Here is a 25,207-nt window from a genome sequence, read left to right as displayed (position 1 = left end):
AAGAAAAGGTATAAATTTAAGCTAATATAAACTTGTCAGAGTTCTCCCTCTCAATTTCACACCAGGGCGTGGTGCTGCACAGCTGGGGAGCTGAGCTAATAAGTGTTGAAAAATGAAAAATGCTGCTTTATGGCATCACATAAACTGGCAAAACGAACACTTTTCCCTCCACCCCATTTTGACAAACAAACGCCAAAAAGGAGATGCCATAAGAACGCGAGTTTATGGCACTAGCCCCGTGGGGCACACAGAAGTGTCGTGTGGGATTTCCATTTTATTGAATACTATATGTAATGAGAAGCGGCATAAATGCATAAAACCTAATCACCTTTGTGTTCCTTGCTGAACCTCGGAGGGGTCATTTTTCGGAAAGCTGTTGGAAACACCGCATAATGATCTATTTATCCAGTAGTGAAACGGGATTATCCCTTTTACAAGGAGGCTGAGCTTTTCCCTAACAACCTAAATGCTGCGATACGAAGGCACAAATGGAGGATTTGGGGGACATGACGTTCGGCAGATATTTCTTGAATAACTGTAATCGCGTTCAGAGAGGGACGCACGGTGTTCTCGTGTCACTTCCATCGCGTGACAGAATCGGGACCCGAGGTTTCTCCTCGGGCTGCTTTGTTTCCGAGCCGGTGCCCGATGGCTCACGCTCACACTCAGTTCCTCGCGAGCTGTTCTCCACTCCACCAGCCAACATCCATGGCGAGGCCACCATGTCCCGGTCACGCAGGCCTGCTAAACCATGCAGACTGTACCATCACAGCAAGCTGGCGCCCATTTATCACAAGAAGAAACCCCTTAATCAGAGCTAGACATCAACCTGCGGGAGCCAGAACAAGGTAAGCAGCAAGAGAATATACATTGTCAGGGACCTTCCTTCCCCATATTGAACCCCAAGGCCTGTCCGAAGGCTCCTAAGTGTCCTTAGAACCCAGTGGCTGGGATTTCTGGTTGTAATAGTTACAGAACTGGATATTCTAGTCCACATACACATCCCCTGGTTCACCAAAGCTAGGAATACATTCTCTCTCCTCTGAGCTTAAAACTTTACCTGTAACTTTCTTATAGGAGTTAACAGTATTTACTTTATAGAATAGATACGTATGCTTCTGCTTCTCATCTCCCTACCAAATGTAAGCTCCTCAAGAGTGGGACCAAAGCCTGATGTATCCTGTTTTTTTACCAACAGTATTTAACAGAATGGATCATGAATATTCTATATCATTGGGTTGAATAAATGACTTCAACGGACTCAACCATTATATAATCAAATACTCATGGTATCAGGTAATATGTATTCTAGTAGTAAAAACAGACAAAAATATATAAGTACTAACTGATACAACTAAAAAGCACGCCTAACATTTGGGAGGAGTACCATTTGGATAGTCTAAAACCAGGTGCCAATAAATAAATAATAGAATGAAATGAGGGAATTCTGATCACAGCTTTTAGAAGGTGCAATTACATTTCAAAATGACATTTCAAAATAGATTACTGTGAAAAGTAACCTTCTTCAAATTCCCCAAAGTATATTTTATTGGACACAATTAAAAGCTACAGTCATACAAGCTGAGCTGCATTACTGTTTTTATCTTCCGTAATGCAATAAAATGCATCACTGAAGTATTTCTCTCATAAACAAATGCAAATTCTGCAATGGCAGATGATTTTCAGGAAGAAATCGATTCCCCTGTCACAATTATTACTCTCAGTGTTACTACTACTGCGTTGGTACTCAATTTACCATGACACATTCCAAAATAGTGGAAATAAGGAGGATTTTGACTCAATGTAGTAGGTTCTAACTATGAAGCAGATAGCTTTGAAATGTATCTTTTCCCTTATGGCCCTGTTGCTATTCTCCAAACTGCAGAAAGGAAAGGCACATTCTTTAAGACTGTCAGTTATCTTGGTTCTAGGGCTCAGCATGCAGACAGCAACCTGCCGTGCTCCTAACATTTCAACTAACTCGGTCAAGTGCAGTGAAAAGTTTCTACTGCCCATCCTCAGTGGCAGGAACGAAGTTTTTGGTATCCACTTGAACCCCTAGGAGGGTTGCCAGCGTGAAGGCAGTTTATCACGGTCCCCAGCATCTCCAGGGAGTTAGCACTGTTTCCCCTTTCCGCTCAGGAATTCGGCATTGCTGTCAGTTTTTTTAAGACTCAGGCATTTGAGAAGCAGTGAATGCTGGACCATCTTCTGTGAACGTGAGACACCGGGACATGCGAGCAGTTGCTGATTTTGTAACCCTTACCGTGAGCTTTCTTTCTCATCCACTTGAATTCAAACAATGGCCCTCACAATACAGCTTCACCGGGCTGGGCACAAAATACCCCCAAAGCTGCAAGTACCCCCAAACCTACGAGAACCGCCTGCAAACAGCCAGGCCTGAGAGAAGTGCTCTCGGTCATGCAGTAAAGCACTCCTTCAAACAATGTGGGAGGTGGGCAAGGAACCTCAGCAGAACCTCTAAGAATGTACTAATGTGGAATGCGGCTGCATCGTTTGAGGAAAGGATTTAGTCAACCACAGGCCAAAAAAGACAATAATTACGAACAATGACAATCTCGGGGAACAACCATCGCAGCAGCAAATTAAAGTTCTCTCTTCAAAGGGCTTCGTTTTTAGCTTCAGATCCCCAAATAATTACCATGATTAGCATAATCTGTGAATATAAAGAACAAGCCTTTCCCCCCCTAATGTGTGATAGAGACCATTATTTAAACACATATCTATTTGGTTCTTGAAAGTATTCATGTGCCATTTTTAACAGCTCACACGAGTCTTTTTAATGAAGTCCCTAGAGAAGCTTCTTGGACTGAGCCACTTGGAAATGCCCGAGACACTTGGGGAACAGAGCTAAGCAATGGTTGCTGTTTTATGTGCAAAGAATATGGTTGAACTTTCAGTGTCACACTCGGTATTTCCCTTCCGTAGGCAGACCTGAAGTCCCCTTAATGATGTTATGAGGGAAACTTGGTGCTTCACACAAAGTACAACTTGTAGGGGGAAAAAACGCAATTCACCTTGTGTTTATGGCCAGGGCCACGGGTGAACATGCAAAGCATGTCCTGTGTGAACTGAAATAATCAAGAGGTTTCATGGGTAGTGCGATTTTTATGTCTTCCGGAAGTTTGTTTGCAGACAAAGAACATGGTTATGAATAGTCCGGTCTTTTCGCCAGACTGAAGGGCGGCTTAAAGACAACGGTGAGATTCTCGAAGTCTCCGTGTGTGCAGCGAAGGTGCACGGGATCTGTCTTCTCCACGGCCAGGCCACGAGGTCTTCCCTGCATAAGCAACAAGTTGGTGGGAGCTATTCTACCCAGTGGCTTCCAGATGTTAGCCATGCACCTGAGCAGAACTACTCACCGAAGAGAGTGGCAAGAGAGAGAAGCTGTTAGCATATTCAATGGTTTTAATAACCGTGGAACACTCTTTTTCATCTCTCCAGTCCACCTGCACAGTGTAAAAACCTGACATAAATAGAATGTTCTTTATGGGGAAGATTTAAATCTACATAGCATATGGGAATCTACTCTTTTAAAAATAACTTCATACAAGCTGATCACTATTTATTTTTTAATGCTTTAATTTTTTTAGATTTTAAATTTTATGTCTGTGCTGGGTAGAAAAGAATATACAGTCTTAGAGTCTATGTTAAGATACTGCAAGGCCTTTTGATGTTTTACACAGTTTAGATAAAAATTGCCATTAACTTGTTTTCAGCCTACATTGAATATTGATGCATTTTACATGTTATGTTAAGAAAAATAAATCATTCAGACTTCTGCAAGTAAAATATGTACTTTTTCTGGCTTTCTTGAAATTATACTTCAAGTGCCAACAGACTTCATGGGTGGCATTTCTCACTGAGAAGCAAGACATGAATCAATATTTTTATTACAGTCAACCCACTTGTCTTCATAAACAAAATATTGTGAATGTTTTTCCATTTAGCCTTCAATGTCGGCAAGAAGAATATACAAATTGTTAAAGGGGAGAAATAAATTACACAGATAAACAGTTTTTCAAAGACCATCACTGGTGCAAATTGAAACAAGAAGTTGAGATTGTCAGCCACGGTTCCAAAAGCTGATGTTCAGTGTGTTTTCTCAAAACGTAAATTGTTCAGTGGATGGCCTGTTCATCCCTCGTCCTTTTCCTATTGACACAGCTGTAGTTCATGATATTTGTGAACACTGTCTATTAGGCATTCTATAATGGCCATGTAGATATAAACCAGTGGGGAATATGGGCAAAAAACTAAATGAATATTCTCTTTACCCACACACTTCCCCCCCCCCACAGTCTGCCGTCAAGTAAGAGAAGGCTTACGAAGGACGGAGCACAGCGGCAGCGTGAAATCAAAGCTCGTTCTTTCTGCGGGTTGTTTTCAGACCCATAGGATGAGAGCGAGGAGTGGAAATGAACAGCTGAGTGAACGGCCGGATGTACAAATGCTGGGTGCGGTGTGGCCCTGCTCGCTGCAGCAGCAGCAGGCATGAGGGCCTTTGGGCCCAGAGCAGGGAAAAGCTTAAGATCCCCAGAACTGTGGCCGGCCTCGTGGCGGTGTGTAAGCTCATAATCACACCTCACAATGCCTTTCTAAAGAGTTTAGTTCTGTTTCACTACAACTCGGGACCTTTATGGTTTTTTCTAGTTATTTTTCATAAATGGATAAGGGGAATGTATAAAGAAACTTATAGTGTTAAATAACAAAATCTTAAAAATGACCCAATGCTGAGACATGTCCCCAGTGTGTATGTGCTGTTTATGTGCCTGTGTTTCTCTGTCACTTTGGATAATGTCCCAGATAAAACCAACCAATGGAGAGGGTATCATTTGATGCTCAAAAATGAGTAAAACAACAAATATATAGTGTGCAATGTCTGCATGACTAATGTGACTTCCTTTAACTGTAACCATTTGAAAATACCAAATATAGTACTTTAAATGGCTAATCTTTCAACCTTTGTTGAAAACCAACAAGTATACACTAAAGAATTTCTAAACACATAGTGAAACGGCAAACTTAACTCTGACCTCTGACCCTTACATTTGTAAAGTTAGATCTCAATAGATATTGAACCTCTGCAAAAAGAGAGACTTTTTTTCTTTGTTGCATTTATTTTGTTTACCTCATTCTTTTAGTTGAGACATTGAAGTTACCAAAAAGGAAGTATCCACAATGGACATACAGACTGGCTGAAAGCAAATGAGTAACAACAAAAATTAAAAGATACACAAAGAATAAAAGAATGTACCAATAAAAATCTTTTAGGAATAATGTTCCCCCGAGTTCAATAGGGCAAGAGATCCACCATAAAAGAAGCAAACAACCATCCTGAAACTTAATTACATTTCAAAGTAATGCAGTCACATGAAAGGGAACAAAACATTTTTGTTCAATAGTTTGCCTACCAGATGGCATTTCTAAATATAGTCATCTAAAACCTTCTGTTTGTTCTATAAATAAAGATGAAAGGAATAGCAACAATAGCTAAGCATTTAAATCACTGGAAATAAAAGAGCACTTTGATTAGGTTTGGAAGAATCTGGCTGAGTCTAATAATGACCCTGAATCTGGGAAGGCTCAGGTCCTAGGTGAAAACTCAGAATCCCCGCATTCAGGTACCCCTCCAACTGGTGCTCACTTTGGTGCAGGGGAAAACCAGCAAGAGAACTGGGAACATCTGAAGAAACACAGGAACTCCTTCTCAACAGAGATGCTTGAAGGGTTACCGTTCAAATCCCAGGAGATGCGTTTTGTTTTTGTTTGTAAACAAAATAGTTGGGACGCGTCTGGTCTTATTTTTGTGAGCTGACGTGTAAATGTGGGTCACGATGAAGGACCTGAACTCTGGGGTCCGATAGGCCCTCCACGTGAGTCCAGACTCCACAAATGACTGGCAGGGCGACCCCAGGTCAAGTTCTTTACCTCTCTGAGCCTCACGGGCAAAAACAGATAGTACTGCTCCAGAGTTTTATGGGAATTGAGTTAAGACGGTGCTTGCCACCTACAAAGTCCAATGAGTATCAGTTATTATTATTATTATTATTATTAGCAACCATCATAATCATAACTGTTAAATCACCATTTCTGGTTTTTTGCTGTCTCAAAGGCATGGAGTCATTCACAGCAACATTTTCTGGCAGTAAATAGGGTTCTAAGAGTAAAACTTAAAGCCTTACCTGGCAGGTCTCTGTGGGGCCTCTCCTAGTACAGCGCTGCCTGCCTCTCACCTGGCTCTTGAAAGGTACTGAGATTCACGTGGGGAAGGCAGGTCTAGAGACACAAGTATTTTTCTGAGAATTGATCATCAGAGTTCAACCCAGCCGCAGCTGGTCCTCCCTACCTCCCCCTCAGCACTCTCAGCTCAAGACCTACAGGTTTTGGTGACAGGACTCAGAGCTCCTTCTTGACCTAATTAACTAATGGCAGGTGGGGCCGTTCACAACCCCAGCACGAGTGTAACAGTGTGATAGCCTAATGCTTATCCCGGCAACCCACCCACGAGGATAAGCAGTGTAGTCACTCGTGAGTAGGGTGATTACCTTTAACAAAAAAGGTACGTTGTAATTGCTTAAACATGATGCAGACTACAAATGAATGAAGTCGGGTGTTTAATAGCGCTTAAAGCTCTCCTGGGCTGCTTCTGAATGTTATGTAAAGACAGAGCCACCTGCTAGGGCCATAGCACTCAGTATTAAACAATGTCTACAGTTAGATCTTTATATGGAAAGTAATGCCATTTGGGGAGGAGAGGGTGCTTCTTTAATTATGATAATACAGACATGATATAAAATCAGCCATTTGGACCATTTTTAAGTATACAGTTCAGTGACTATAGCCAATGAAGAATACCTCCCCATGCTTCCCTCCCTTCAGCCCTTGGTAACGGCTACCCCACTCCCAGTCTTTCACAATGTGCCTGTGCTAGCTACCTCACATAAGTGGAATCATACCGTATTCGTCCTTCCGTGACTGGCTTCCTTCACTTAGCATAATGTTTTCAAGGTTCGTCTGTGCCGTAGCATGTAGGAAAATTTCATTCCTTTTTAGGGCTGAATATTCCATTGTGTGTCTGTGGAACATTTGTTTTCCATTAATCTGTGGATGGACGTTTGGGTTGGCTATTGTGACGAACACTGCTGTCCACGCCGGTGTACAAATACATGTTTGGGTCCTTGCTTTTGCTTTTTTGCATTTACATCTCCAGGCAGGATGATTGGACCGTATGGTGATTCTGTTTAACTTTGCGAGGAACTGCCAAACTACTGTCATAGCTGCTACACCATTCACAATCCCATCAGCAATGCACGGGTTCGGTTCCAAGTCTTCCCCTTCGGGGCCTACATTTATTTTCCATTTTTTCAATAATAGTCAACTTAATGGTGTGAAATGGTCCCTCTTTAAATTGGATTTGCTTTCTAAACTAGTTTTTTAAACTATACAAAGGGTTCTTATAATATGGCGACTGCATCCTGACTATAAAAAGTTACATCTTGTTCAAGCCCCAAAGTATCAGGTAATATATATACATGGTGATACCTCTTAAATTTTAAACATATTGACACCAACAATTTTCCAAATAAAAAAATAATCCTGACTTTAGGATTGCAGTTAAAAATCCTACAGCAAAAAATAAATATATTCCTTGCCCTTTCCGAACTTGTCACCTGTATAATACCATTCTTACCAAAAACTCGCCCCATCCACAGACCCTCACGCTTCCAACTTGACTCAGAGGCAGGAGAACCTATCCCTCTGCGCACGCGCGGCTTCAGGCGCGCCCCCGCCCCGCGTGCGTACGTGCGCGGGCACGCTGGAGGGCGGAGGGGCGGGGCCACCAAAACCCGGGGCGTGGCAGTAGCTATGGCGGCTGTGTCCGGGCCAGCTCGCCTGCAGCGGTGCGTGGTGTCGCCGGCGGGGAGGCACAGCGCCTCTCTGATTTTCCTGCACGGCTCAGGTGGATCACAGTTTTACGTCCCTGTTTTCCGCAGCTTGGGGAAAACCCTCCACGCCGTCCCCCCAGTGTTGCCCCCACCGGAGGCGGCTTCGGGCCTCTAACCCCAATAAGGCCCCGGGGGCTCGGGGAGGGTGGCAGTCCTGTCCCCTCCAGCTAGGCTTGGCGGCTGTGGACACACGGACTGCACTGCCACCTGTCCCCAGCCGTCCCCCTTTGCCTTCTGTCTTGCAATCACTGGCCCACCGCTCTCGCTTCCGGTCCATGTGTCCAGCCTTCCATCCACACCATTGTCTCCGTGCCACCCTTGTATCCCCCATTCGTCTCCCCCCCCCCGCCCCCCAGTTTAAACAGAGCGAGTTAGTAAGGTAAGTCCTCTGCTAGAGACAAATAAGTTACTTTTCAGGGTCAGCTGTTAGTGATTTGAGTTTTCAGCTGCATCGGATTACTTGCCATCTCTCTCTCCAGTTTCCTGAAGTGATGCAGGCAATTGAGATTCACAGTTAAATTATTTTCATGATCTCTTTTCTGCTCCTCCTTCCTTTTTCCCTTTCTTTCCCCCTCCTGTCACTAAGCACCTGAAGATACAGCACAAAGTCAAGTCCACCTGCCTTTGGTAACATGTGCTTAATTCAGTACAGCGTTTCTGAAACCGATCTGTAATCTCTTATGTCTGTCTTCCCCACTGGATCTTGGGCTCCTTAGGAGTAAGGACCCTTGTTTTAATCTTTGCATCCCTAGTGCTGGGTCCAGGGTAAGTTCTTGGGAACTGGGTTGTTTTGTTTTGTTTTGTTTTGTTTTTAAAGAAATGAGATGCAGGTGGTGTCCTCAGGGGGCCTACCTAAAGTTAAAAACAAAGAGTTCAAATTAGTTGGCATCAGCAGTGGAGGGGAGATCACAAGACGGTGACTGATGCACTACCAAGAGGACTCTGAGGGAAAGCTGTGGTTAGGGTTTATTAAGGCGCTTGGAATTGAAGAGCTTAGATTTGCCTAAGCAAGTGGTCCTGGAGCTGAGACTTACCCAGGCTTCAGGATGATGGCGGTTGGGGAGTGGAGGGATTATGGAGGTGCAGGGTGGAGACCTGGAAATGGCAGTTGGGCCTAGTTTTGTCGATTTGGAACTGAGTCCTGATGGGGTAGTGGCTTGCCGGAGGCCACTTGGTTATTACTTGTAAGTGGTGATGGAGTTGGGACTTGAACCAGAGCTTTCTGTGTTCCCAGTCAGTGCTCTGGATGGAGTACAGTGAAAAACAAAACAAAAACAAACTGAACTAGGATGTATCATTTTGGAAATCGAAAAGGACCAACGATGTTTCAAGGGAAAGACCTAGCTGATGAAGTATATACAGAAGGCAAGGTGTCTTAGGGCCATCGCAAAGCTTTGCACTAGGTGACTATGACTATTCAGAGCTCCGAGGGTGTTCACTTGTAAGCACCCGGAAATTCCTCAGCACCATACTCCTTCTAACAAGTTAATTATTTTACAGTATCTTTAAGGAATACCCCTAAACGGTTTTTCCCTAGACCACTTCGCTTAAATGAACTATCCTCTCTGTCTTCAATTGCCAATTATGACATTCTAAAAACCTGTAACTGTGTATCGCTGGAACAATTGCCCATTTGTGTGTGGATACAAACCTTTCACCATTGACCTCCTCATAACTAATCTATTGCCAATTTCTGTTCCTTTTAGCTCCTAAGTATCTCCAGTACCAATTTCTGTGTACTCCCCTGCGGCTACCCTCGTCTAAGGATCCGCCACCCGAACGGTAGCCTCCTAACTGATCTCCCACGTCTACTTTGGTCCTTCCGCTCTGTCTTCACACAGTCTCCAGCGTGACCCTTAGAAGCAAGCCACCTTCCTGCCACGAAAATATCTGGAGCATCTGGGTGCTCTCAGCCTTTGTCGGGTCCCTGCAGTCTCTCTAGCCTTATTTCTTCCCTTATGACACTTTTATTATGGCAGAAGGGTAGAAATTAGAACCAGCCAAAAGAGACACAGAGGGAAAAGCCCGGGAGGGTTCTAAACTTGAATCTTCTGTCACCCTCAGTGATGAATGACCCCCCAGCATGGAGGTATGACAATGCTCAGAAGGATACTGTCACCGAAGGAATTTCACCTGAGCTTTGTATGCAGGGTTCTTCTTTGGGTTGCTACATAGATAGGATGGACGTGGGGTGGAACTCGAACCGCCAGCCTCCTCTATTCCCTGGAGGTCAGACTGATATCATGTGGTTCAAAGCCCCAAACGTCTAATCACATGGTTGGTCTTCCCGGCTGACCAGCTCCCACCCTGAGTCATCTCCTTAGTGGAGACTATTGTGTGGTTTGCGGCCCTTCCAGGAATAACACAGATACTCGAATCACTCAGGAAATTCTAAGGGTTTGGAAGTTACCTCTTTCTTAGGGACTGGGGACAAAGGCTTGCCAAACCCTTTATTGCAGTTGCTTTGAGAAGAGCATCTAACCTCATCTTATACTCAATTGCTCTTTCACTTTCTGCTTTTCAGGTCTTAGATGTCACACTGCCCTTCCTGTGAAGGGTCTTAGCATTTGCCTTGTGCTGTATCTGTGATGCTCTTTCCTTCTGTACTCACTTTGCACCATCCCGGAGATTCGAGTGCAAACCATTCAGCAGCTCTCTGTGGGATGCCCAGGCATTAAATGAACAAATAACTCAATGGACAAAACACAAAATGAACCTTGCCTTGCAGAGCTTTTATTCCAGTGAAGTTAGCCCCGAACTCCTTGACTGGGTCACTTCTGAGTCCACAGACCCTGGCAGCACCAGGTGGCTCATCTTTGCACTGGTTACATTTGTCTGGTTACATGTGATCCACCGACTGACTGTTTCTCTCACTAAACTGTGCCCTCCATTCACAGGTATCCAGTCAATAGTTTTTTAATTGATTGGTTAAAAAATTAAGGTTGCTACCTTCAAAATTTCCTCTTCAGGACAACATAAGATGTTGTCAACATAATATTTCCTTCCATTTTTTTATGGAAATACACCTACACTAATTCTTGCAGGAATTTTGGTTATTTTTGTTATTTGAGGTCATGGAAACATGTTATCAAATTTAAATGCTAATTTATGTAGGTTAAAAATAAATACATGCATGCTCGATATCCCTTTTGAAGGATTTTACTGTTTTTACCAAGAAAATTGTTTTAGGCTATTCCAACTGCAAAAGCATATACGCACTTTAAGAATTTACTATTTCTAAGAGTAAAAATATGAAATAACTTTAAAATCAGAAAAGAAATAGAATCTTTAGTTAGAAAAATTGATTTACTTCATTGATTTGTCCCTTTAAACAAACAAGGTCTTTAAAGTGATCAAAGTTAGAAGTAAAATAATCAAAATTATTTCTCCCTCTTGGTTCCCAATCAGTTCATATTGATAAGTCAGTTGCTGTGCAGTTATTTTTAAGTATGGAGAGTTTATTTTTTTATTCCTTGTTCCATCCTCTGTATGACATGAAGTTTACAGACTGCTCTTAAATACATTGTATCGTCAAAATGCTTTATGCTGATCTAGGTTTTGTGATTCGTCAGGTGATTCTGGACAAGGACTGAGAAGGTGGATCAAGCAGGTTCTAAATCAAGATTTAACGTTCCAGCACATCAAGATCATTTATCCAACAGCTCCCCCCAGGTAAGTAGTAATTGATCTCCATGCTCAGGATAACGCTCTGACATAAAACATATAAATAGATGTACCAGCTAGAGGTGCTTTAAGCTTAATTCTGTGTTTAAAATATTTTAAATTGGGGTACTTTTTTTTCCTTTGCAATAGCACTGTTGGGCCGAGTTTTACCAGGTAAGGAATCTTCTTCCTCTTGGTAAAACATTCCCCAGAACTCCTAGCCTTTGTCCCACACGCGGCCTGTGGGCCCTCCCCCTCTGGCCCGGCAGGTTGCTCACTGTCCAGGCTCCCTGGTTCCCCTCCTGCATCCCAGAGAGGAACTGGCGGCTCTACCCAGCATACTCTTTCCATACTTTAGTAAAGCCAGAGTTCTAATCTCTGGAAAAGGGTTTTGTGGCATCCTTTCAACACTTAAAAGGTTTCAGAAGTAATATTAATAAGCTTTTAGGAATATGGCACTGGCTAGCTAATAAATATTTTGATTTGACAACCTATAAGTATATTTAACAAAATGCCCAGTCATGACATTAGTATAGTTTTGAAGTCAAAGTGCTTTTTATCATTATTAAATTAGCATCTTGCACAGTCCCTTTTACTCTAAACACGTGCTCTGAAGTGGGGCTTCCACGTTCTGTGTGTGTGTGTGTGTGTGTGTGTGTGTGCACACAAATAATGTGTGCTGAGCTATGCCACCCGACCTCATTTTCCATTTGCTCTTCATTTATGCTGACAAGCACACTATATGCTTATGCAAATGCTCTGCTTAATTTATTAACTCAGTATTAAGGAGAAGTAGACAGCTCTTCAAGGACCTTTTTGGTTGCACTACCAAGATCTTACCTCAGTCAGTAGACTTGCAAGAGGGAGAACAATCAAATGATACTTTCATTGTAAGACTGAAGATTCAGAAAAGTTACTATTTGATGTCACTCTAGAGGAGCGTAGTGGTTTGACAGTGTGGGCGAGGGAGCCGAGGACCAGTGGGGTCTATTTGTGCTGGAAGCTGCCTGTCTTGGGAAATGGCCGGAGAGCCTGCTCTTTGCCGTGGACTTTAGGGTCGCGCAGTCGGGAAGGGGAAAGTGGGGAGGGAGGGACAGGCCCGCTTCAGCCCGAACGCAGGTAGGATTGTGGGATGACACGGGTCTGGTGGATGAGCCCTGGCAACACGATTCTGGGACTCGGTATGTTTCAGCCAGTGAATTCCATGTCACCGCCAGAGCGAAAGGAACTCCAGACCAGCGCATGTGGAACTGGAAGCCAGAGACACTTAGGAGAGGTCAGAATTCTCCGTGTGCACTAAGTGCAACACTATTTGTGGGTGCTGTGGTGACTTTAGTAAAACAAATCACTGAAATGTTTCACTGGACTAATGCTGGTTACTAACATTTCATAGTAACTCTTTGATATTATACGTTTTCCTAGTCAACAGCTTTTTGGACAGATCGTCAAACATGTTAGACCTTGCTAACCCATGAAATGTAATATGAGCTACATAAGCAAATTTAAATGTTCTTCACACCACATTTTTAAAAAAAGATAAACAGGTGAAATTAACTTGAATACTATATTTTATTTAACCCATTATATCCAAAATATTATCATTTCAACATGTAATCAGTACAAACTGATTAAAGTGCTATTTTACATTCTTTGGTTCATTCCAGATCTCTGACATCTGATGTGTATTTTACACATATGGCACATGAGAATTTGAATGCCAGTTAATCAGTAAATTAAAAGCGGAGCTCTTCAGTTGCACCAGCTGCATGTTCCTTCTGCAGCTGCGTGTGGCTGGAGCCAGCGTCGCTTTAAGCCTGCAGGAGGAGTTCCCATTACAGCATGTTGGGAGCCCCCGTGGTAGATCCTGTCACTCTCACTTGAATTCCTCATGAGAAACAGTTTCTGAACATGTAAGATCTTTTGTTTAATAAAATGATTTAAATCATTCGTTCTCATGCAGAGATGATGGTCCTCAGGGAACATCTGGCCACGTTGGGAGACACTTTTGGTTGCCACAACCGAGAGGAAGGGCTGCAGGGGTCCCATGGGCAGGGGCCAGGATGCCGCTGGACACCCCCCACTTCACAGGGCGCCCCCCCCCCCCCGCTGCCGCAAACAGTTGTCCTGCAGCCCCAGGCTCAGGGTGCCCGGCTGCAGAAACCCTGCTTTAAATTACGCTTTTATCCCACACACGCCATTGGTGTCTTGTTTCTCCTCCAGAGAGAAAAAAAAAAGCATTGCAGTGTGGTCAGCTGTTTACGTTTTCGAAAAACAAATATCTGAGGTAATTAAAGTGTGAAAGGCATTATTGTCTTCGAGTCAATACAAAAAGAAGTCAGACTGCACCTAAGAACAGGTCTTTATGTACTGGGCTTCCTTTATTTTTAGACTTAATTACTCTAGGTCAGAAACATTAAAAGCAAAATTCCACTTCCTTTCAAAGGCCGTTCTAGTCTCAGGCTCACTCCTGCGAGCATGGAGTTGTAAAGTCCTGCTTTCCTGTTTTCGCCGGTTCTGAGATTCCCAAAATGAAGACATAAAGACCTCCCAATTCAGTGTAATTTGTAATTTCCTATTCTGGAACTCAAAAGCTTTTCAAAAATATTCCGAAAGAGTGTGTATGTGTTTTTACTATGAATAGGGATCTGTATTGTCTAATGTTACAATTCGGGCCTCTATCCCTGATCCGGCCCTGTCAAATAAAACAGCGAAATAAAACTTGTAATTAAGGATAATAATGCCAGTTAGTTTGGTACTGACATACAGATTCAGTGAGTTTGTAAAATATGCCTTAAGTAGAAGCATCAGAACCCTGCACTGAGCTAGCAGAATCATCCGGCGTGAAACGTCTGGCAGCGTCACACGCGGTGGCTCTGCTGTGTGTCACTGGTCCTTTTCGGGGTCGGGAACCAGCTGTCCGCGATCCAAGGCTGCCGGCGGCCACAGAACTTTTGACTGAGGATTTCCTAAATGTTGGAGGGATTTTATGAACAGGATAATAAGCAAGACTGGTTTACTGTTTTATCAATAGAAAATGCATTTCAACATTACTCTGAGATTATTTTTCTTTTGTTTTATGAGAAGGGCAGACAACGCCACGCTTGAATTTCAGCTGTCTGAGACCCTCGGAGTAATTAGAAACTTCACACGATATGTAAGTGGTAATTAGGAGATCTAAAATATTTTCATTTTTAAACACGAACCACATCTCTGTTGGCTGAAGACTGAGTCTTAGTGCATCTTGCATCTCTTCATTGTCCGAGGAGACAGTCTGTACCCTTTCAGTCTTTCGATGCTGCCGCAGATGTGTCGTGGTCTGGGACATGTCTCTCTCGGCCCCATGTACACTTTGGGGGACGGAATTCTGTGACTGTCAGTAGTTGAAGGCGGTTACACGATTGCTCAGATCTCATATTTGCATAGTCATTCTCTTCGTAAGTTGTTCTATTAGGTCTTGACGAGTGAGTATCAAAACCTCCAGCTGTGGTTGTGGGTTCGTCTGTTCCCTCCCTCAGATCTGTCCGTCTTCTCTGCCTGTGTTTGTCGGTGACATCACGGAGTGTGTGCCGGTGTGCGACGGTTGGTTTTCCTGGTTAATGCTACTTCCACCCTGGAGAACGGTGGGTCACCCTCTCTGCAGCAACACCAGGACAGTGTGCGTCTGCTTTCCCGTGCTGACGCTTCACACAGCGTGTCTCTTCTCATCCTGTGCTTTCTTCGATGAGCCTTGCTTAGTATGTGCTTTCCATCTCGTTACTTTTAGCCTATTTATACCGTGTTTAAAATGGGGCTCTTAAAGACAACATATGTTTGGGCTTTTTTTCCCTTTAACCAGTTGAAACAGTCCCTTTCTTTTAAGTGATTTGTTTAGACCATTTGCATTTAATGTAACTTGATATGTTTGAATTTGTCTACTACTTTTTTTCTCCTCTTTCCATTTTCTTTTTGGGATTATTTGAATTTTGTGATACTCCATTTTTTGCTTATCATTTTATTCCTGGTTGCTTGAGGGATTACTATATATATATATATATAGTGTGTGTGTGTGTGTGTGTGTATATCATATATATCATATATATGTCTTATATATATCATACATCTCTCTCTCTCAAACTTTTACCTAGTTTCTTTGTTTTTTTACCACTTCACACAAAATGTAGAAACCTTATAGCCATACAACATTCTTCACCCTCCCCTTTCTATGTTAAACTTGCCCTATACATTTCATCTACAAACATTAAAAATGCAAACAAGGTGACGGTTTTGGCTTCCACGTGACACCCACTTGAGAGAACGCAAGGGGAGAGCACCAGTCTGTTACACTCACCCAGTTGTGGTCTATCGCAGCGTATCAGTCTGTGTTGATTAGATTGTAAATTGCCGTTTTGGCTATAAGGTATTCCTTTACCTCAACCTTATTTAATAGATATTTTTAATCAGCTCAGTTGGGGGCATATTAAGCAAAAGTGAGCAGTTAGCTTGCTGGGTTGATTTAAATGGAAAATATTGCTTCACTTTTTTCATGACGTTAATTTGGACTCTGTGTAACTGGCGTGCTCAGTAAACAGTTTCATTTCTGTGACATACTTTAATTGTATTTGTAATTAGAAGTTTGCTTGGTTTGGGTTTACTATTAGAATTTCCATTTTAAAAATAATAACAAGCCATTAATAATTTATATGATGGTATATAGTTTCTCTTGGTGTTTTGAAAAATTCTAAAGGTAATTGGGATTTGCATAGTACCTCTACTTTTTTATTCACTGCTTTTTCACATGAAGTACGTGTTTATATCTTTCCCTAAATCCTTATATTTTTCATTAAATCCCCCCAACGTGTCTAAAGGGTTAGGCACTTTGATTTGGGTACAGTAGACAATGGATTCATATTTGGCCTGGCATGTCAGATTTCCCTCTGAAGCACAGCATGAGGGACCTGCTTCCCCGCACCAGGAGGTCTGTACTACAAGTACACTTTGCTGCTAACAACGGCTGTTTTGTAGAAATAGGCCTACTTGTTTGGTAAGCATTTTAAGTGCATATTTAAATACCTGTTTCTATGTAAAAACTTGTTTTCTTAGGAATGTTCTTTTTTGAAAAAGCAACAAAAGAGAAATCTGACCTTTTCCGAGAAATCACAACGTGGATTTTAGAAGAATTAAAGCCTAAATAAAACAATTTTAGATACTCCTATTTCACACTGATACACATTACCCAGGTGACACGTAGGGACCACCCCCATCATTCGTCATCTGGGAAGCACTTATTTTTGGCCCTGGAGGTGTCCCTGTGAGAAGAAAGTCCGCGCTCTCACACAGAAATGGGGAGAAAGAAATTCAGTATAGTAACTTGAAATAGTGATGACTGCTGTACAGTTAAGTAGGATAATAAGATAGGGAGACTGTGTGTTCATCCCAGGAGGGAGGGAGGGGGGCTTTGAATTGTAGCCTCAAGGAAGGGTCCCCTGGGGAAGTGACACTGAAGCTGAAACAGAGGATCCTGGGAGCTGCCCACGCAGGAACGTGGTGGGGGAGGGACGGACGTGTCGGGTGCAGAGCCCCTGGACCAGTAAGGTGGTCGGTCGTCCTGTCAGAAGGAAAGCAGGAGGGGACATGAGTATGGAGCGAGCGAGCACTACCAAATGAGGTCACAGGGCAAGACAGCCAGGTGACATTACCTTAAAGGTCATGAGTGACCTTTGATTTTATGACTTTCAGGGAACACAGATCAGAACAGAACTTGGTATCAGGCTGAATGTCAACTCCTTTTTTTTTTTAACCTTGGGCCCTTCATTTCAGCTGAATACTTGACCAGTGTGCAATGGTTTGATTGATTGATTGATTTAGGAGCCACACAGATGTTCTTCGCCTAACATATTTATTTATTGTGGTCATGTCTGAGTTCTTTTATGCCAGCTAATAAAGTGATTTATTTGAGAAGGAAGGTAAATGAGTATAACATATGCACCAGTCTGTTAGCTGTTTTAAAGAGCTATCTCACTTTTACGCTTTATTTGAAGGTTAGTCTAACATCTGAAGAGATTATGTTTTCGGAACAGAAGAGTTCTAAATTATTCCTTGTGTCATTAAATTTTTCCCATTGACCTTTTTGGAACAGAATTTTAATTTTCTTAGATACTAGGACACAAAGCAACTGCGTTAGGAAGGCTGACACTGGGATCGTATCTCAGTAGAACATCTATCTCGGAGCGAGTGAGGTTCTGTCAGAGACGGAAAGGAAAATGAATGTCACTTTTTTCAATTAATGGCTGAGTTCCCAGAATGATTCATATCTTAGCCTATGATATCATCCTTTTTTAAGTGCTTAGACAGACAAATAAACACTTAGAGAAAGAGCAGAATGAAATGATGGGAAGGAGAAATGATTCAGGAGAACAACTGTCGAGGTCAGCTTTGAAGTGAGTGGGACGTTGGGTTTTCATTCAGAAGATCACCGTGGTTTTGTGACAAAGGGGGTGGAAAGTGCCTGCTGTCTTATTCCGAATACTCGAAGAAAGCTCATCCTGAGAAAGGGATTCTGGGATGTGGGAGGCTTGAAATGCTGTCTTCTCTCTCCTCCTGATTCCAATTTATTCGCCTCTGAGCGAAGCAGCTCCTGAGGTCGGAAGGTCTGCAGGAACGGGAGCTCGTGGGCTCCCCGGAGTCCCAGCAAAGAGCCGGTGCGGGGCTTTCTCTCCCGGGCCCTGAGGACGGTGCAGGAGGAGCCTTCTGGGGTCGGAAGGCGGCGGGTCCTGGGGAGGGCTGTCTGCCCGTCTGTCCCCTCCAACCTTTGTCATGTGGCGTCAATCCCCAGACAAAGTTGCATGCTAGCTCAAGGCCCACAGGGACCTCTAAGGACAATTATTTGGAATTATTTAAAGATTCACTAAATATTCGATGATTTCTCAGATAAGCAGAGAAGAATGGGTTCCTGACAATAGGCAGGACAAAGCCGAGGAGGAGCCTGGTGGAGGTGATGGCAGGGGGAGGGGGTCTACGTGACCCGCCGTCAATACGGCCTCACACAGGGTAGGCAGGTAGACCAGCAGCACAACAAAGATAGAGCCTTCTCAACCCGTGCTCTTCACCTGAATGCCCAAACACAGATGAGTTGAGTACTGTTTTCTTGATTCCCAAGACTAGTATAGAACTAGTCCACTCTAGATGCATTGGAGAGAAGTCCATTCATCACACACACGAAGGGGAGCCCGCAAAAACCAGAATTATCTCCTGGAAGGCAGGCCCCTTGCAGTGCAGGCTCCCCTGCTAGGTGAGTGCTCTGGGAACCCATCTGTGTCAGTGCACTGGCTGGCGTTGTTGTGAGAGCCTGTGTTCGGCTTCAGTGAATGGTGTGTGAAGGCTCTCTCAAAGCGTTTGCCCGTGTCGTGACGGGTGAGTCACCAGTGCAGCTGCCCGCACCGCACTGAGTGTTCGGCCACGACTGGTAGCAGTGCTCTGGGCAAAGGGATCGTCTTGCCCTTTTCTTGTTGACAGATTAATTTTTATAGCCTTTAAGAAAGGCACTTGTAAAACATCTTTTAAGATAAAAATTATACCTTCCAACCCAGCAGTCCTGTTTTTGGACTCCTCCCTAGGCATAAAGGTTCCAGTATGTAAAAGCATGTAACAAATGTGTGTAATGCAGCATTCTCAGTGGCCGAAACCTGAGGACCAGGCCAATGCCCATTAGTTAAGGGAATGGCTTTCTAGCCTGGGCCACCTTTGTCATAAGGTGTTACGTAGCCATTCCAAGGGTGGGCTGAAACTATGTCAGGGGGAAAGGTATCCAGGAGGGAACTGTGTCAGGGGGAAGGGTATCCAGGAGGGAACTGTGTCAGGGGGAAGGGTATCCAGGAGGGAACTGTGTCAGGGGGAAGGGTATCCAGGAGGTTACTGTGTCAGGGGGAAAGGTATCCAGGAGGTTACTGTGTCAGGGGGAAGGGTATCCAGGAGGGAACTGTGTCAGGGGGAAGGGTATCCAGGAGGGAACTGTGTCAGGGGGAAGGGTTTCCTGGAGGGATCATTAAAAGAGAAAAGGTGCATAAGAAAAGCAAATAGGCTATTTTAACTTTTGAAAAGCAATAGTGCTCCAAAAAATGTCCTGTAAAGATGCATGTTTTAATGTACCTACAGAAACATTTGAGGATATATTTTAGATCATAAAAATGGTTGGAGTAGTGTGAAGGGTAACATGGGGGAAGTGAGACTGGGGAGGAGGAATGGTGCAAAAAGTAAATAAAATTTATGTGAAAAGACCAAAACAACACACACACACACACACACACACACACACACAAATCTGCATCTTCATAAACGAGGAGAAATGCTAGGTTTCTATGTACTGCCTTATAGGGATATTCAAAACAACACATTCAATATTTTAGAAAGCCTGCTGCAAAGTAATGTTTATAACATGGTTCTATTTTAGTAAATAAACAAAAGTTCCTGTGTGGATGAGTTCTCGTTTCCAGATTTCCTTCATTTTGCCTGAGAAACTTTCCAAATGTCTTCCTCTTGACTTCCTGGCTGCTCCGCTGGGTGCGGAAGACCGTGGAGGAGTTCTCCTGCTCGCTTCCAGCCCACCCATGGGCCCCGGAGCTTGCGTGCTTCCCAGGGGCAGGGCTGCACAGACTGGGGGCCCTTTCGGTGGGGTGGGCAGGAGAAGGATAACTGAACGTTTCCAGCTCTTTGGGTCTGCCGAGGTTCCCCCGGATTTTTCACTGGCGATAGGAGTTTCAACCGGAGTCTTCCAGCCCTCCAGTGACTTTGGAGGGTGAGAGTGGACAGCCAGCCAGCCAGCCAGCCAGCCCCGAAGTGGGGCCGAATGGTGGCGGAAGGAGGAACTCCACCTCTGTGGTCATCAGAGGTGTGCATCCCGTTCAGATCACGTTGGGTGCCTCTGGCACCCTAATGGAACATTCCAGAGTACAAGTGTACAGTGAGTGGGGTAAGATCCACTAATACTGTAACCACCGGGCTCTGCATAAAGTAAAGGATCTTGTAAGATTGACCTTGTTCAACTAGACACCTGATTCAAGCATCTTATCACATAAAGAGTCTTCTAAGTCCCACAAAGCACCCAGCTTGAGGCCCACAGGACACCAGCAGCACAGGGTACCTGTGTGCTGAGGGCTCCCAGGGCTACGTGTGTCCCGTAGACCCTCTCCTTCCAGGGTTCCTGAGCGGGTCCAAGATAGTTCCAACTCCATTTAAAAAAAATTGAGCCAGTCCCCCTCTAGGGGGTTCTATCCGAATGCCCTTAAATTACTAGCTCACCTTTCATACCTGAGTGCTACACATTAACCGACTCTTAAAAGCATGCTGGTGAACTGTTTTTCCACACTCGAGGTACTGAATTTTTTGCATGGACAAACATTATTCAGCTAGCTGTGAATACTAAAATAATTGGTTCTCATGTTAAAGGAAAAAAGTTAAATTTTTAGAAAATAGTAGACATGTTTTATCATTTCTTAAGAATTGAGCAGAAAAATATATACACACACACATATATATATATATATATATATATATATAAAATTCAATTTTTGTGAAGCTTCTTTGGAGAAATCACAAATTTTAGAAGATGGAGAGAGTGAAGAGGTGCTGGCATTAGGAAATGTTGGTGGAATCAGTGTACACACAGGTGAGTTAATGCCGTGTGCATGGGGAGCTTTTAATATGGAATTTTTAACTCACAGAACTTGGAGGAAATTGAGATTATTCAAAATAATGTTTTAGAGATTAAAACATCTATTTGAATATTACTTTTTTTTCTTTTTTTTTTTAAATAGACCCTATACTCCTATGAAAGGGGGAATCTCCAATGTGTGGTTTGACAGATTCAAAATATCCAACGACTGCCCGGAACACCTGGAGTCAATCGATGCGATGTGTCAGGTGCTCACAGATCTGATCGATGACGAAGTGAAGAGTGGCATCAAGAAGAACAGGATATTAATAGGTGAGACCTTCGAATATTGTGATTTAAACTCCTTCCACCTTTGTTTAATCCTGTATGTTGAACTGAACTTGCAGTGTTGTTGAGAGGCACTTGTATGTCATTTGCCTTGCTCATAGTTTCAAGTAAACTTTACATACTAAGGGTTTCAAAGATATTAGAATCATAAACAAAGGCTCATGAAATTTTAATTCACTTTCGTTTTAATGACAACAATTTGAGAACCCCATGTTTCATTTCCAAGTAAGAGATTATTCATTTCAACTTTTAAAACAATTTATTTTAATTAGCCTAAGCTTTAGAAATATGTTTAAACTGCTATCGCCATGATGAAGATAAAGCACACCGTCAAAATACAACATTGAGTTTATGAACAGGAAACTCTTCAGAGTTCGTATCACAGAATAACGTATCATAAACTGCTGTTCGGTGACTTTAGCGATCTGTCTCCAAGGGGATATGATGTGCCTTCATGTAAGCTTTTTCTCCTCCTTAATCCCCTTTTTTTCTGTGGTCATCAAACACATGAACTAGAATATCTCTGTTTCTATAATCCGTACAGAAATGAGGTGGGGTGTTTCAGATGTGTATGGTACAGCACACTTATTCTGGTGAAGGGATTTTTCCAATATAACTACTGTATAATGAGTTGTATTAATAATGGAATTATAAAGCAAACGAAGAGTCCCGTCTCCATGAAGAGTGTCAGACATGAGAAGTGCATTTATCTGCTTTCCTGTGTCTGTGCCCACCGTGACTCCGCAGAGGACGTGCTGAGAGGGGGAGCCCAGGCAACGAAATGGTGACTTTGTATCACTTTCTCAGTGTCGGCAACACAGTCACAAATGAAGCCGGGTGCAAGGCCTGTATTCTGAGATTACAGTTGACATTTCACTATCCTGTCTTGCTCTGGTGTGATGGACACGGCGAGAGAGTCCAGGGTGCAGAGTGTAAACAGTTTCTCAGTACAGCCGCCTGTCTGTCCGCGTCTTGTGTTGAAACTCTTCCTTTCCTGCTGGTGTGTTTCTGGGTAATGTGAAAAATTAAAGGAGAAAAGGTGCATGTAATTTCCCTTGTGTGTACTGTTGTGCTTGGAAAGTACATGTGGTGGTAGCACTACTAAAATAGTTGACATTCACGTTACATTTGACAGGTTTTAAATTGCCCTTAAATATCATGTTTCATATATTGCCATATAGATGGTGTTTAAGTTATACAGGTTGTTTTCATATGTAATCTCTCTCTTGATCCTTGTAATGGATAAAATGGGAGCTTATTCTTACTTCAGGTGTGATGAAACTAAAAATCAAAGAGATTGCTGGCCAATGTAAAGTAGAACGGGACTAGAACCCAGATCCATTGACTCAGTCAAGAACTCTGTACAGAGTGAGGTTCCCTTTCCCGCCACTAGGTGGTGATAATTTGTTGTTAAGAGACAATCGATCTAATTTAGGCCTAACTTGGATCTGGAATGTATAGAACCTGACAAATAGTATGACCAGATTGTAAGAATTTTGATCACATGAGCCTACAACCAGAATTTGGAAGCCATGAGAAGCAAGCGCTTCTGGAATTATACCTGAGTAATTTTTGTGGATGCTCTGAACACCCATCGTGAAGAAAGTGGTTGAGGAATTGGTGGTCTGTTAATAGGAACGAATGTAATGTAACCATTAAATACTGTATATACTCTGCACATAGAAGGCATTTAGTAACTGTGTGTTCAATGAATAAATTTACAATTATGGAGTTTTGTGATCTTTTGAAAGACTTTCAAATCAGTATTACACAAAAAAAGTAATTTTTAAAAATGCCAAAGCTATGTATAAGTAGTGAGATTTTAGATGACTCCTTTTATTTCCGTTCGTATGGTAGAAACACTTTATGTGATACTTCTATATCAACCTTTTCCAAAAATGAAAATGAAGCGATAGATGGAATTACCAAGAGGAAGCCAACCACGAGAATCCCCTGGGTCCCTTTGGGCTGGCCTTATTATACAGGGTTCTTCTGTAGTTCTCTCTTGGAGCTAAAACTGAAGTGTGATAGCATTCTACATTCTTTTAATTGATGTGTGTATTAATTAAGCCACTTACGACTCTTCAGTCATTAGCAGAACTTTCAGGCACCGGAACTGCTCTTCCAACGGGCTTGCAGAGAAGATGATAAATGTTGAGCTTCTCCTATACATTGTATTTGAGAGAAAATGTACAAATAAATACACATCCCCAAATCTTTTGAGACTTTATCACAGTTCAGTCTGAAGGATAATGATATAAATTAAATGGAAGGATTGTTGAAATTTGGAGGGCAGGGCAGATTTCTTTGCATTTTAAAAATCCTATTCAATTGACAGTACACTTGAATTGTAAGTATTTTTCCTCTGGATTTTGTTTCAGATAGATTAACATTTTTCCCCTGCTATAGTTTTTTATATATTGTTTCTATTTTATTTTATTTAAGGAGTTCATAAAAGCTGGGTTTATTATTTTTTAACATGTTTTATTCAGCTCGTTAATCTTAAATGTATGTTGAAATGTTAACTCTTGACATTTTAATACCTTGCCAGCAACTATAAATATACATTATAACCATTACCTACAATGAGTTTACTATTTGGTATTTACTTATTGAACTGTATATTTTATATTGCATTTTAGACATGTAGATGGAAATTGAATTCAAATAACTAGTCCTTTGTGTTAAATTTTTCTGTTGGGGGAAAAAAAAATACACAAAGTCCCTTTTCATCGTGGCGTCCTAGACTGAAGGCGACCGCACTGTCCAGGACAGCTGGTGAGAAGTGGCAGGCCACCTCCCGGCAGTCCGAGCGGGTAAGGGGCTGACGCTCAGGGTTTAGGTGGTAGGATTTCAGTGAGTACGGTTCTCTTCCTCGTAAATCGGGAGGAGTGAACGCGGGCCGAATGCCTGCAGGATGCCTTGTGCGTGTCCACAGTGGCGCCCCCTGCGTGGGGAAGCGTGTTCTGTGCTGGCTGCTCTCGTCAGGCTGGTGGTGTGGCTGTGTCTCCCTGCAGAAATGTCCTCGTGGAACTGCAGTTGACAGTTGTTCACTCGGTCACTCAGGATTTGTGAAGCACCTACTATGTGCCGGGCGCTGCTCTAGGCAAAAATGTCCTGCTCACGCAAACCTGCCAGTCTGGCGAGTGTCGTCTTTATGTCTTGGACTTTCACAAAAGAGCCGATAGCTTGGAAGAGATGAAGGGAGTAGAAGTGAGCATTTGCTGAGACCGATCCTGTGACCTTGAAGGAAGGCCGCAGGTCTGTTCCGAAAGATGCGGAGGGTTATCCCCAAACGGAAAGTAGACTTCCGTATTAATAATAACTGAACATGTTGAAGTCCTTGCTGTTTTAATTTTACAAGTGAGTATTAAGCATTAAAGAATAGGTTTCAAAACTTGATGGAAACCCTGGAAATCTTCTTGTTCAGCCATCCAATTTTACTGGAAATGAAATAATCTTCTCTACACTAAGCTCTTCATATTCTAATGGAGCTTGCCAAAGACTTAGTAAGGCACAGATTCATGGATAATGATGCCCGTGGCTGTTAACTTTCTTGGGAATCTGATGCACACATGCAAAGTTCACGTACAATTGTGAG

The 25,207-nt window shown here is 42.8% G+C and overlaps 1 protein-coding gene across 1 annotated transcript in view; it reads left to right on the top strand.

Moving 5' to 3' along the window:
• The first annotated feature begins 7,846 nt into the window (after window positions 1–7,846).
• Window positions 7,847–25,207, top strand: part of LYPLAL1 (lysophospholipase like 1) — a 50,327-nt gene continuing 32,966 nt past the window's right edge. The window contains exons 1-3 of the mRNA XM_028531356.2: window positions 7,847–7,984; window positions 11,543–11,642; window positions 21,422–21,591. Coding sequence (XP_028387157.2) covers window positions 7,891–7,984; window positions 11,543–11,642; window positions 21,422–21,591 — 364 coding nt within the window. The 5' untranslated portion in view covers window positions 7,847–7,890. The remainder of the gene's footprint in view (window positions 7,985–11,542; window positions 11,643–21,421; window positions 21,592–25,207) is intronic.

The sequence above is a fragment of the Phyllostomus discolor genome, chromosome 15 (genome assembly GCF_004126475.2).
Source record: "Phyllostomus discolor isolate MPI-MPIP mPhyDis1 chromosome 15, mPhyDis1.pri.v3, whole genome shotgun sequence".
Classification (NCBI taxonomy): domain Eukaryota; kingdom Metazoa; phylum Chordata; class Mammalia; order Chiroptera; family Phyllostomidae; genus Phyllostomus; species Phyllostomus discolor.
The sequence above is the reverse complement of the archived record's forward strand: the minus strand, read 5'-3'. Positions and strand labels throughout refer to the sequence as shown.